General features: G+C 56.5%; 4 protein-coding genes across 4 annotated transcripts; 3 read left to right on the top strand and 1 right to left on the bottom strand.

Annotated features, from left to right (window-relative positions):
- Nucleotides 1–449: 449 nt before the first annotated feature.
- On the top strand, nt 450–1,304 carry MFIFM68171_01239 (Methyltransferase domain-containing protein; the record flags this gene model as incomplete). Its single annotated transcript, XM_071056661.1, has 1 exon — nt 450–1,304. The coding sequence occupies one exon, from the start codon at nt 450–452 to the stop codon at nt 1,302–1,304; it is 855 nt and encodes a 284-aa protein (XP_070912762.1).
- Nucleotides 1,305–2,130: 826 nt separating this feature from the next.
- PREU9 (Polyketide synthase-like protein Preu9) lies at nt 2,131–10,179 on the bottom strand (the record flags this gene model as incomplete). Its single annotated transcript, XM_071056660.1, has 3 exons — nt 2,131–9,520; nt 9,586–10,057; nt 10,131–10,179. The coding sequence occupies 3 exons, from the start codon at nt 10,177–10,179 to the stop codon at nt 2,131–2,133; spliced, it is 7,911 nt and encodes a 2,636-aa protein (XP_070912761.1).
- Nucleotides 10,180–10,926: 747 nt separating this feature from the next.
- MFIFM68171_01237 (O-methyltransferase sol2) lies at nt 10,927–12,287 on the top strand (the record flags this gene model as incomplete). Its single annotated transcript, XM_071056659.1, has 2 exons — nt 10,927–11,721; nt 11,808–12,287. 2 exons carry the CDS (start codon nt 10,927–10,929, stop codon nt 12,285–12,287), a joined length of 1,275 nt encoding a protein of 424 aa, XP_070912760.1.
- A 474-nt stretch (nt 12,288–12,761) lies between these two features.
- MFIFM68171_01236 (Oxidoreductase DltE) lies at nt 12,762–13,670 on the top strand (the record flags this gene model as incomplete). The annotated part of the gene is made up of 2 exons (XM_071056658.1): nt 12,762–12,935; nt 13,014–13,670. The coding sequence occupies 2 exons, from the start codon at nt 12,762–12,764 to the stop codon at nt 13,668–13,670; spliced, it is 831 nt and encodes a 276-aa protein (XP_070912759.1).
- Nucleotides 13,671–13,672: the final 2 nt, after the last annotated feature.

The raw sequence follows: 13,672 nt of genomic DNA, 5'->3' as shown, positions 1-13,672 counted from the left end.
ACGCCCGATGCAATGCCCGAGATCCAATGACGACGGACGATGTTCGACCCGTTCAATCTGCCAAACACGGAATGCTACCTCCCTAAACCACCTTAGGTCTCGCTTGTACATCTCCCCAAGGTAAATAATCCTAGCGAGGTAATAGGCCCGCTGTTAGAACTTACCAGAAAAAGCATGTGCAGCCACTAACAGTCACCTGTGGCCCGCGCTAGGATCATTTACCCTGGGTGAGGTGTGCCTCTTGTTTCAATCCATCGGCCGATGTTGGGGATCTAAATGGCATTACAGGGCTGCCACGACGAACATGGATGGAAATCACGCTGCGCTGCCATAAGTACTTAGCTACTAGTAGGTACCTAGGCATCCGGTAAATCGTCTTGATAGACGTACTACTAGCATTAGAGCAAAGCCGCGATCTGCGTAACACGCCGTGTGTACCTGACCTAACAATGGGAGAGCAACCCTCAGCGACCGACTGGAGCCTAACCAACGGCCAGGGATACATCCTCAACCGCGACCGCAGTCACGCTGCAGCCAGCCGTCTTAATCTGCAATTCTATCTCTGGAAAGATGCTCTGAAATTCAACATCCACCCCTCGATTTCAGCCTCGCTCTCGAAAACCGCCGCCATTGCAGAAGTGGCGTCGGGGACCGGCATCTGGCTCATTGACGTTTCCCGAGAGCTTCCGGAAGCGCAATTAGACGGCTTGGACTACAATCTTGATCAAGCCCCCCATCCGAAATGGCTGCCCCGCAATGTCAAAATGAGATACTGGAACGTTTTCGACGATGTCCCTGAAGACCTCGTCGGCAAGTACGATTACGTCCACACCAGACTGCTGCTTCTCGTCGTCGAGTCAAAAAACCCCAGTCCCATCATCCGGAACCTTCGAAAACTGCTGAAGCCGGGAGGGTACCTGCAGTGGGACGAACTCGACACCGTCAACATGACCGTCAAGAAAGTAGACCCCAGCCAGCAAACGCCAGCGTTGGACCAACTGCGGGATTGGTCCTGGGCTGATGGGCGCCACGATTGGACGGTCAAGCTCCCTCAATTCATGACTGAAGAGGGTTTTGAGGACGCTAAAGCGTACTTCTTTGGAGATCCTCCCGAGTTGGCCAGGGCTTTCAACGAACAGCACCTCCTTACGGCCGAGGAGTTTGCCGAGGGTTTGGCGAAGCTCGGGAAACAAGAGGCGGCCTCTAGGTATTTTAAACTGGTTGCGGATGCGTATGACGAGTCGGTTGCCGGCGCTGCTCTGTGTGTTCCGAGAGTGGTGTGTGTCGCGCGGAAGCCTCTCTAAGCAGTGCCCTAAGAGCTTGGAGGGGACTACTACTGAGTAGGGGATGGACAGGATTACCCCGCAACGAGTAGTGCACTTTGGGTGCGTGGACGGAAACAATGAGCAACGAAAGTGAAATTCAAACAATTCTTTAGCGCTTGGTTCGGATTGATAAAAGGCCGGTGATACGCGATCATCATTGACCAGAGCCCTTAACTTGATTGCCTTGCTGGGCCACCAGCGTCCCTATCGTGATGTTATCACTCGTGACATTTATGCCCAACATTAGCTGACATGGTAATCTGGCACGTAGATAGGTACAGCGATGGTCTGGTGTATCAGGTAAGTAGGGTAATGTTGTCATTTTAGTGCGGCAGTGCCTAGCTGGAAACCGTAGCCCCTTTCAGGTTGTTACTTAAGCATTGCTAGCGATATACGCAATGTTAAGGAAGCTTAATCACACCCTCCTGCTCCCCAGTTGACTCAATTTAGCGGCATATTTATTCGCCAATCTAATATCATCCCCCTTAGAGACGCATGGCCAAAAAGCAAATGCAATACAACTCGAAACCTTAAGCAAGTCTGCTATAACGATACTTACTTGAATAGGATCATCTTCATGTTCTTTGTATCATCGATGTTTATAATCATGCATCATGCCCAGCAGGGTACCCTAAGTTGTCCTGACTCCTACTACTACTTGCAGCCCCATTTCGTCATAATTACCCTAATCCTCAGGCCTACTAAGGTATGTACTCTCTCATCATCCATCCCAAATCCAAAAGACCGAAGAAGGAAAACGAAACAAAAAAAAAACGAAATGCTACTATCCAAAAGCCTGTCCCATCTACGCCTTCTGCTCCAGCGCCTTATCAGTGATGCTCGCCGCCCGCGTCGCAATCGACACGCTTGGATCAAGAAGATCCAGCATGCTAATGCTCGTCCCCAGCGCCTTCAGGAACCAGCTGCGCAGCTCCGCAGCAATCAGACTGTCCACGCCCAGCGCGGCGACCGACTTGGCCGGGTCGACGCCCTCGGCATCGACAAACAGCATCTCGGCGACCGCCCGGACGATGGCGCCCTGGACGAGCGCCACCGTGGCCGCGCGCCCGGCGAGGCCCTCGCGCACCGCCGCCTCGAACTCCTTGCGCACCGACGCCGGCGTGTTCTTGGACCCCTCGTCCGCCGCCGCTGCTGCTGATGCTTGTAGGTCCGCCGACTGCCGCTGCGCGTCGAGGAATGCCCGCATCATCCGCGCCACCCGCCCGTCCCCGTACCACCGCGGGACGGCGCTCAAGATTGCCCCGCCGCTGGCCAGCTCTTGCTGCTTCGCCGCTAGCATAGCCGCTGGGTCCAGGTACGTGTGCAGGTTGGCGGCGGAGAGCGGGTCGTCGTGCTGCCCGAACCATTGTTCTTCTTCCTCTTTGTTGTCGCCGTTGGCATCGTTGTTGTCGCTATTGCTGTTGCTGTTGTTTGCTGAGGTGATGTTGTTCAAGAACGCCGGCTCGAACGAGGCAAGGAACTGGGATTCGCCCAGCGTCACCGTCTTGTTGCGCTCGAAGAGGTCGACGGTGAGGTCGCTTGTGCCGACGTTGGTGATGTCGCGGATCAGGCTGAACGAGGCGGTCGACGCGACCAGGCCCATCCGTCGGCGGTAGCGCGCGAAGGCGTCCTGGAAGTTGTTGGCTGCCGTGTAGGCACCTTGAGTTGCGAACGCGTACACGGCCAAGGCCGAGGTGACCATGACGAAGAAGTCTAGGGGCATCGATAGGGTGGCTTCGTGTAGGTTCTTGGTTCCGTCCACCTTGGCTGCTAGACCCTGGTTCCACCGCGACGGCGAGAGCTTGTCGAAGCTGAGATCCAGGTATGATACGGCAGCGTGCACGACGCCTTTGATGGGGCGCTTGGAAGAGATCTGCTGCATCACGCTCATGACTTGATCCTTGTTGCTGACGTCGCAGACAAAGGACTCGACCTGGATGCCGCGGCGGCCAAGTGACTCGACGAGTTCTTTCGCTCCGCTGGCGTCGGCGATGCCACGTCTAGAAAGGATGGCCATGTGCCTCGCGCCCCGGTCACCCATCCACCGGATCAATGACTGGCCCAAGCCGCCCAGAGCACCCGTGATGACGTAGCACGCCTCATGGTCGAAAGCGACGGTCGGGGGCGCGGGCGTCATCCTGACCAGACTTTCGGGGCTCTCGAAGCTCACGACAAGCTTGCCAATCATGTTGGGGAGGCTCGCAATAGCAGGGCCTAACTGGGATACATCTGGTGCTGAGATCTTTGGAATCGGCTCAATCAGGCCCTTCTGGTAGTAGCTGTCGACGGCTTGCATGAGCTCTGCACCCAGATCCAGACACGAGCCCAGGATATCGAAGGGATCAACCGAGGAATAGGAGGCGTTGCGTGGGAGCGACTCCAGACTTATCGCCGGTGCAGTTTGCGAGTCGACACGGCCTAGCTCGATCAGGTGGCCCAGAGGCGCCAGGACTTGCAAGAACGAATAGACAAGCTCGTCGCGGGCGGTGCTGACGATGACATCAAATTTGCCGCCTGGAACCGACTGCGCGGCACGCCGTAGAGCTGCCAAGGTGGGTGTCGAGATGACATGCGAAGCGGGCATTCCTAGCTCGCTCACAAGGAATGTGGCCTGTTCGTTCGTCTCGACCATGGCAAAGACATCGGCTCCTTTTGCCTTTGCAAGATGGATCGAGGCCAGGCCATCATCCTTTGTGCCGGACTGAATCAGCACCGACTGACCCTTTCTGACGTGGGCGACGTGATCCAGGAGGTAAATAGCAGTGGCATATGCCAACGGCATGGAGGCCATCCGGATCATATCGCTCTCTGGGCCAAGTTTGCGAGCGAGGGAAGCGGGGACGCGTGTGTAGTTGCCGAATTGACCCTTTCCAAGGCCATACACGAGGTCGCCAACCTTGAGATCGTTGACTCCAGCACCGACTGCCGTGATGATACCCGAGTATTCTGAGGAAAGATGATCTCCATCTACGCGGCCGGTCCAGTGGTCCAAGTCACGTAGGCTCAGGCCAACAGCTGCGACCGCTACATCGATGAAGCCCGGCGGCAGCGGCTGCAGAAGTTCCTTGTAAGGTGTGAAGCACAGCGAGTTCAATACACCGGGCGTCTCAAAGGCAGCTCGTACGGCGCCTTGACTGCCGAGCGGTAGGGGCTCGGGCTTAATGGCTCGGGGGTCTAGGCCATGCTGGGAGTGGAAGCCAGCGTCAGGCACATGGCGACTGATCCACATGCACCCATCATGCCAGGAGAATTCGCGGTCCGTTGGGTTGCCCTCAATATCGTCCGTGAAGTCACCTTGGTGAAGTTCGGACTCGCGGTCGACGATGCAGCGAGCGAGATCCTTCCCATCGTCCGCCTCGACAGCAAAGTTGTCGGCATCGATGTCAATTGAGATGTACTGGCTGGCGGGGTTTTCGTTCTGGAGGACGCGGAGCAGGCCAGGAATCAAGGCGCCATCCGGGTTGCGTCCCTTGACCGTACCGCAGCTCGTGAGGGCAACCAAGCTCGCGGCGTTCTGGGCAAGACGCTGGAACATGCTCAGCTCTTTCTCATTGGTATGGACCAGAAGATGCTCGTCGTCGAAGAATGCCACCACGCGCGATTCTGGAGCAAGGCTCTCCACAGCTTCGTCAAATAGGGCTGCTTTTGCCGTGACTCCGCGCTGCTCCAGTTCCATGCAGACTTGATCAACGAGAGCGGGAGCTGCAGTCTTCCCACTGTGGAGCACATGGACTGTAGATGATGAACTCTCGGCGGGCGCCGCCGGCGGTACAGTGGAAAGGATCACAGAGGTGGTGTTGTGCGGCTCCGGGAAATCGTCCAACACCACGTCCAGACCCGAGAAGCCAGCTTCCCGCAGCGAGCGGTCCCAAGCGGGCAGGCTCTGGAAAGGGGCATCCACACGGCCGTCGGGGATACCAGCCCAATAGCCGGTGAATGTGCCGACAACGACGCCGGGGACGATGAAGTTCTGGTTGGTTTCGACCAAGACGAGTCTGCCTCCGGGTTTGAGGAGTCTCCGGCAGTTTGTCAGAGTCCTGTGCATGTTCGAGGTGGCGTGGAGAACCTGGCATGCAATGATGAGATCGTAAGTCTGCTCGACGTATCCCTGGTCAACAGGGTCTCCTTCGATGTCAAAGACGGAGAAGCTCATGTCGCGGAAGTCGGCCAGGGATTCGCGGGCCGCGGAAAGGAAACCGGCCGAGATATCGGTGAATGTGTAGTCCCGGTAGGCCTTGATGCCGTTGGGGCCATTAAAGGCCTTCATGGCGATGCGCGTCGCGCCACCGGTGCCACCTCCGATCTCGAGGATGCGGAGGTGAGGGTTCGAATGGGCGACAGTAGCCAGGATGTGATGAAGCTGTGGGTAGATGCCCGTCATCAAGAGACCGGATTTATAAAGGGGCGTGAGCAAGTCCTCGCTGATGATGACATCCATGCCGGTTCGGCGTTCGAAGAAAATGTCGACCATGTTGTCGTGTAGGAGCTTGGCGATCTTGACCTCCATGATGTCTTGGGCCTGGCTGGCCAGCTCCTCAATTTTTTCAAGGAGGACACCTTTACTGGCGAGCTCTCTAGCCTCGTTCATCAGCTCGGAATTATCGCGCTGGCCCTTCCTCTCGATCCAATCGAAAAAGTGGCCCACGTCGCCTGAAGGCTTGTGTCCGCTATCTCGCAGCTTCCCGAGACCTTGGTACATGCTGAAGACCACGAAATGGGCCAACTTGTTCGTGATACCCCATGCGGGCGCCTTTTCCACGTTTGACTTGGGAGGGGGGTACATGCGGCGAGCCTGGCGGCTGCTGAGCGAGCGAATATCCGGCTTCCAAACAAGCCGGGTGAACGGACTGCTAAAGGCCCTGTCTACAGCCTTGGCTGCGCTGGAGTAGCTGATGCAGCGCAGGCCGTCTGCGTGGAGCAGAACCTCTCCCTTCGCGCTTAGCATCTTCAAGTCAAGATGGGCGCCGCGGACACCGCGTCTCTCTCCGCGTGCGACGACGGTGCACTTATCCTCCGCGAGCTCGTCAATGTCGTTTGACAGATACAAGCGAGAGAGTTGAACGGGCACAAACGCCGTGGTGGCCTCGTCGGGGCTCCCGCCGTGGCAGGCAATCAATCCGAGCTGAATGGCACCGTCGAGAGAGGCCGGGTGCAAGGGATATCGCGATTCGCCACCTTTGAGGGACGTAGTGTGCAGGTCAACGGCCGCCACAGCCACGTTCGATGTTGGATCGGCGTGGATATCGGAGAGGGGCTGGAACGCGGGACCGTAGCCGAGGCCGACTTCCAAGAACTTGCGGTACCAACGCCGTGTATCGACCGTGCGTGGGGTTGTAGGAACTTGTTCAACGCGTTTCCGCTCCTCATCCTCGTCTACTTCAACTTTGATACTTCCAGTGCAGTGCTCGGTCCATTCATTGGTCTCTCGTCCCACAGAGCTAATGGAGAAGGTTGCCCATGCCGGCGAACGGGCCGTAGCCACATCGACCAGCTCCATGCTCGTCAAAACCTCGATGCCGTAGTCGTCCTCAGGGATCACCAAACTTTTCTTGATGGCAACGTCCCGGAGCGAGAACCCTTTGATTCTCAGCGGCTCGGGGAACTCGTTATAAATGCGTGCCGCAGCCTCTATTGCCATCGCCAGGTATCCTGCGCCGGGGAGAACCGCGTCTGGCACGAGGCGATGATCGCCCAGCCATGGTACGTCCTTCATGCGGAGAATATTCCTCCACTGCGGCCGCAGCTTTGCATTACCCACGACCTTGGAGCCTAGGAGGTCGTGTCTGAGGACCGATCGGTATCGATACTCTTTGCTAGCCCGGCTCTCGTAGTAGTTCAGCCCGCCATATGTGTACTGGTAGGGTGGAAGCTTCGTGCATGTGCAGCCGTGGATCAGAGCGGCAGAGTCAATGCCATCGACTGCGTTGACAGCAGCAAGGTCCACCGTGGCGTTCAAGCCAAACAGCGTTCCAGCGAGCTGTAGCAGGGACACTCGGGCGTCTTCCTGACGTTTCAATGTTGAAGAATACGCGATAGTCTTACCGGCCGCCTTCAAGATCTGCTCTAGGGGGCTCTTGAGCGCCGGGTGGGGCCCGATTTCGACAAGAGCGTGGATCGGGACATCTTGCGAACCCACAAGGCCTGCGACCGCCTCCGAGAAACGCACCGGAGACTCGAGATTGGCCCGCCAGTACGATGCCAGATCCATCTCATTAGTCGTCTTGCTGGGCGTGACGGATGAGACCCACAATGTGTGCTGGTACCGATGCTCCGGATTGGCAAGCCCGAGTTCCTGAATGCGCTGATTCCCCTGTCGGAGCATTTCGATATAATCGACTCCGATGGGGAGCATATGATGCGAATGGTAGGCATTGCCGCCCGTCTTCAACTTCCGGTTGAAGATGCTGTCAGCGGCCAAAGCCGCGGACACTTCGTCAATGGCATCTTCTTCTCCGGATAAGGTAACGCTCCCGGGAGAATTGATGGCAGCCACCTTCACTGAATTCTCTCGGCCCTGTACATACTTGACTACTGCGTCGGGGCCAAGTCCAACAGCCAGCATCGCGCCATTGCGCGTATTTTTCGAGACTGCTTGACCACGGAGATATGCAGCTACAATGGCTTCGGCAGCTGTGATGCGACCGGCAGCGTATGCCGCAGCTATTTCGCCCGACGAGTGCCCGGCGACACCCGAGGGTCGGATAGACCACGAAGCGAGAAGATCGACGAGGCCCACCTGCACGGCTGTGCAGACGGCTTGAGAGATCTCGGCCTTGTGAATGAACGCTGGATCGCAGTCTCCAGAGACGATGCTGCGTAGTGACCATGAAGGAGGGTTGGGAAGCGTGGTGAGGACATAGTCGAGGTACTCGATGGCTGTCCGGAACACACGGTACTCGAATAATTCAGCTCCCATACAGTGCCACTGAGCACCCTGGCCGGTGAAGATGAATCCGAGGTTGGAAGCCAGCAAAGGCGCGCGCACAGGTTTCCTGTCGAACACCAGGGTCCCATGGATCCTGTCCTTATCCACGATGCAGAAGGTTCGTTGGGCAAACCTAGAGCGCCGGGCGCCGAGCGTATACGCGACGTCAGCCAACGAAACGCTGTCGATAGCCTTGGACAATGCTTCAAAATTAAGTCTGAGTGACTGTTCGTTGTGAGCCGAAAGAGGCAGGAGTACCAATTTGCGTGTGGCCGCGTCTGGTGTAGCAGTTAACCGTGGTCTCTTGACGATTGGGAGGTGTTGTACGGATTTCCCATTCGGGTTGCCAGCCCTCTCTCCATTGGCGTGCCCGTTAATGTGTCCATTAACGTGCCCATTAGTGTGGCCGTTTGTGTGACCATTCGTTGCGCCGTTCGCGCTGCTCTTGTAGACGCCAGGGGCGACATAGTCGGGTAGTACGTTGTTGACATGGTCAATGATGCAGTGCGCGTTCGCGCCACCATAGCCAAATGAGTTTATACTGGCTCGTTTCAGTCGACCAGCGGGCCATGGGGTTACTTCTGTCACCGGTTTGACTTTGGCAGCGTCGAAATCGATGTTGGGGTTCGGTGTCTCGAGGTTGAAGATCGGGGGGATCGCCCCTTTCTCGAGGGCGAGGACGACCTTCATGATTGATGCTAAAGCGCTAGCACCTTCGCCGTGGCCAACATTACTCTTGACCGAGCCAACAAGCAAAGGATCCTCGGCTGCTCGGACCGGCGCGAAGACCCTCCCAACAGCCGCCACCTCGATCGGATCGCCAACGTACGTACCAGTGCCATGACATTCGAAATAACTGGTGTCGTGGAAGTCGAGGCCGCCAGCATGCCTATAAGCCTCGCGAATAACTGCCTCCTGACCACTGGCACTCGGCCGCGTAATACCACCGGTCCGGCCGTTCGAGTTGACGGCGGATCCCCTGATTATTGCCCGGATGGGCGAATTATCGGCTATTGCCACAGACGGCCTCTTCAGGTAGATGGCGCCATATCCCTCCCCACGGGCATAGCCATCAGCCGTTGCATCAAATGTGTGGCACCGCGAAGATGCAGACAACGCGCCGAGCTTGTCAAGAGCGATCTGGACGCCGGGGTCCGCAATCCAATTAGCCGACGCAACAATAGCTGAGTCGCAGTCGCCAGCCCGTATCGCATTGACTGCTAGATGCAAGGCATACATCGAGGATGAGCAGGCAGTATCGATAGTCAGACTAGAGAATACCGAGTTAGAAACCACTCCCCAAGGGCGCCAACGACCGTTCGAGCTTCGACGTACCTGGGGCCTTGGAGGTTGAAAATGTAGCTTATGCGGTTTGCAAGAATACTGGTTCCGGCACCGACAAAAGCATATGGCCGTGGATTGTCCCAATCCCGAGACTGGATCATCCAGTGGTCCAGGCAGAAATTGCCGACAAAGACGCCGGTCCGAGATCCAGACACGCTCTCCAATGTCTCTCCCGCATTTTCTATCGCCTCGTACGTTACCTCGAGCAGCTTCCGCTGCGACGGATCCATCGTCTCTACCTCAAGGCTAGTCATGCCAAAGAAGGAATGGTCAAAGAGGCGGGCATCCTGTTCCGCAAGGAAAGCCCCCTTCATGGCGAAACCGCCTGGGCGATCCGGGTTGGGGTGGTGGAATGCTCGCGTCGAGAAGCGCGGATCGTCAAACTCCTTCCAGCCATCTACCTTGTTGCACAAAAACTCCCAGAATTTGGAAGTATCGTGGGCACCTCCAGGCCATCGGCATCCTGTTGCAGCGTCTCAGCATCCTGTCCCTGCCTGACAGCAATGGGGCAATGTCCTTCGTTACCAGACACTTACCCATGCCGACAATGGCCACTGGCTCATGTTGGTCACGCTGAGAAGACATTGCGAACTCGAGCGGATCTCGACCAGCGAAAGTTTGGGAAAATGTTGAATAGAGTCGTGCGGTAAGTATGTTGAATAGCTGCTGGGCGATCAAGGGCCCCTTTTCTCGATGACTTCGGATACTGCTAGTAATACTAGTACTAACTGAAGTAGTGGTGTGGCCAGTAGAGCCCGCTGATATCACAATTCATGCCAAGTTGCCGGACTATTCGATTCGCAACATGTACCACATAGTACACACCAGGCCTCGGTAAAATGCGAGGCTGGAACCTTGTTGTGGGTGCAGCTGCATTTGCGATTGGCGTAGATTTTCTCGGCCGCGGTCTAAGTGACAAGGGCCGAAGCCCGTCGGCCGACATACCGGCAAGGCCGTATCGATAAGTAAGTGACGGAACCGGAGCTCCGAAGACGACGCCGAAATATTTCGCCTCAACTGGAATACCCGCACCGCGTATGCCCGAAGGGACCTACGTGCGTCGCAGTCAGTATCGGTGTTACGCTCTGGGTTTGGTCTAGACTGGAAGACCCCGGGCGCGAGGGGAGTAGTAGTACTTTGCCGAAGATCTCAAATGTCATCTCAAAGTTCTCGAACCCTCTTTATTGCTCCCATAGATCAGACATTTCAAGGCTTTTGTAGGACCAGACGCTGTAGCTTCTACGGTCGGGCAACACACCTATCCTACCTTAGGACCAAGCACTAGACAGCCATCACGACTCTAGACCTCACCTCTACCGCCGCCCCTCCATCATGGCCAACCAAACGAATACTGATGTGTCGATTCTGGGCCTAGCCCAGAATATCCTCGAACTTAGTCAGGATATGACCAAGTATTTTCAGGCCAACAACCTCGTCGCTCCTACATTTGCGCTCGACTCTCAGGATCCACCTGACACTCCGGAATATCGCCGTCTCCACGCCGCGCTGAAGACGTCGTTGGAGGACCTGCAACGTCTCATCGACGGCCCCAGGAAGTGGTTGAGAATCTTTTGCTGCACAGGCTACGATCTCGGTGCTCTCCAAGTCGCTCTTGACTTTGAATTTTTCCAATTGGTACCAGCCCATGGCGAGATTACGCTCGAGGAGCTGGCCAAGCAGGCCGGCCTCGATGTCGACCGCACCGCCCGTGTCGTCCGCCAGCTCATGACTTACCGCATCTTCGAGGAGCACCGACCAAGGGTAATTTCTCACAGCTCGACATCTCTCGTGATGCAGCAAGATGAGGAACTGCGGGCTGTCGTCCACTACTCGCTTGACGAGATGCTGAAGGCGGCTGCCGACTGCAACATCACTTTCAAGGCCCATCCTTACGAGGCACACCAAAATCTGAACCCCTTTGTCACGCGGCATGGTGTCGGTATTTTTGAATACTACAAGAACAACCCTGACAAGGCCCGCCGGTTCGCCAAAGCCATGGCGGGCCTAAGAAAGATGGACCGCCACCTCGATTACCTGCTCAAGGATGGCTTCAACTGGTCCGCGCTTAAGGGCACGGTGGTTGACTGTGGTGGTGGCAACGGCCACATCTCCAAGAGTCTGGCCGAGGTACGTTTCTCTCCACAACGCCCTTGTCCCAGCCACTGCAGTTTCAGCCACGCCTGACCTAACCTGACGTTGCGGGAAATCAACAGATGTATCCCAACCTGAATTTCGTGGTTCAAGACTCCAACGCCGACATGCTTGCCGAGGGCCAAGAGTCGCTTGCCGACCATCTCCGCGGCCGCGTGACTTATCAACAACACAGCTTCTTCGAGCCGCAGCCCGTCAAAGACGCTGCTGCTTTCCTGATCCGCCAATGCACCCACAACTGGGCCGACAAAGACGTCGTCACCATCTTCAAGTCGTTCGTTCCCGGCTTGGAGAACTCGAGCCCGGACACGCCGCTGCTCATCAACGACATCATCATCCCGGAGCCGGGCACCTGGCCCCGTCATCAGGAGCGCATCGTACGCCAGGTGGACATGGTGATGCTGGTAAACTGCGGCGCCAAGCAGCGCACCAAGGCCGAGTTCGAGTCGCTATTGAAGGAGGCAGATCCGAGGTACGAGATTCGCAACGTCTTTGACAACGGACCCCTGGGGCTTCTCGAGGTGTACCTGAAGCGATCTTAAGCGTGATAAGTGGTTGTATTCGACCTGGCAACTGTAGCGCTGCTGGGGAGGCCCATGTACTTAGGTAGTCTCACTGTGTGCCATGAACAATGGGATGCCCGTCCAAAGTGATCACTGATCCAGGCCCGTGTTGCTCTTCTCGTCGGCCGTGGACTTTGCCCTTTCCGGTAATATGGTCGACTTTTGTCTCGTATGATTCGTCAGAAAGGGTCCGCGTTCCTGAGCCGCCAAATGCCCGAAACAGCCTCGGCCGATGAGTTGATTAGTACTCGGCCGTGCAGCCCGATGCGCACGACGCAGCAACTGGGAAGGACGGATGCAGAATGGCGGGGGCTACCACTACCTTGATATTGATGAACTCGTCATGAAGACCCGATTTTCGCGATTTCTCACCTTAGTCTTTTCCGTTACAAGTAGTACCTGATTCCGAATTTGTACCACGCCAGCTTTAGTAGTATCTACTAGGTGAACACAATGTCAGCTAGGATTAACACAATTCTGATTCTCGGTGCCGCCGGGGGCATCGGCGAAGCTATGGCACGCCGGTTCCATCGCATGGGCAAGAAGGTCATTGTCACTGGGCGCGAGGAAGATAGAGAGAAATTGACCCGGCTGGCGGGGGACTTGCCGGGCCTCCAATTCCGGGTGGTAAGTGCTGTACCTTGTGTTAGCTAGGTACTTATCTTAGGCCTCTGTTCGGCTGCTAACTGAGCGTCTCTCACAAAGTGGGATCTGGCGCGCCTTGAGATATTGCAAACCGAAGTCAAAGCTATCCTAGCTGGTTTTCCCAAACTCGATACCGTCTTCGTCAACGCTGGCATCCAGAACTACTACAACATCTTCGAGCAGCCTGCCGACGACAATGAGATCATCCGAGAGTTGACAGTGGACCTCACGGCACCCGTTCTGGTTGCCCAAGCCTTCGCGTCACACCTCCTAACCCTGGCGCAGTCCGGGACCAAGACCAATCTCTTCCTCACAAGCTCGTCCCTCGCCTACTTTCCGGTTCCGTTTTACCCGACGTACTGCGCCGCCAAAGCCGGAATTGCCGCCTTCGTCAAGATCCTGCGCATGCAGCTGGAGGGCACCGGCTGCAAAAACATGAATGTTGTCGAGGTCGCGCCGCAGTATATCGACACGCCCCTGAACGCGGCGCACCGAGACAAGACAGATGCGCTACAAGGAGGCAAAGACAAGGCAGTGCAACCTATGCCGCTGGACGAGTATATCGACCGGTTTTTCGCAGCGCTGGAAGAGACGAACCCCGATGGCTCTTTCAAGAAGGAAATCGGAATCGGACTTGCCGCCAAATGTGTCGATGTTTGGCACGAGGGTTACAGGAAATTGCTCAGTGCATCGGGCATGGCCGATGACCGAATGTAGGG

The sequence above is a fragment of the Madurella fahalii genome (genome assembly GCF_045866475.1).
Source record: "Madurella fahalii IFM 68171 DNA, scaffold_1, whole genome shotgun sequence".
Classification (NCBI taxonomy): domain Eukaryota; kingdom Fungi; phylum Ascomycota; class Sordariomycetes; order Sordariales; genus Madurella; species Madurella fahalii.
This window is presented reverse-complemented; position numbering and strand designations above follow the sequence as displayed.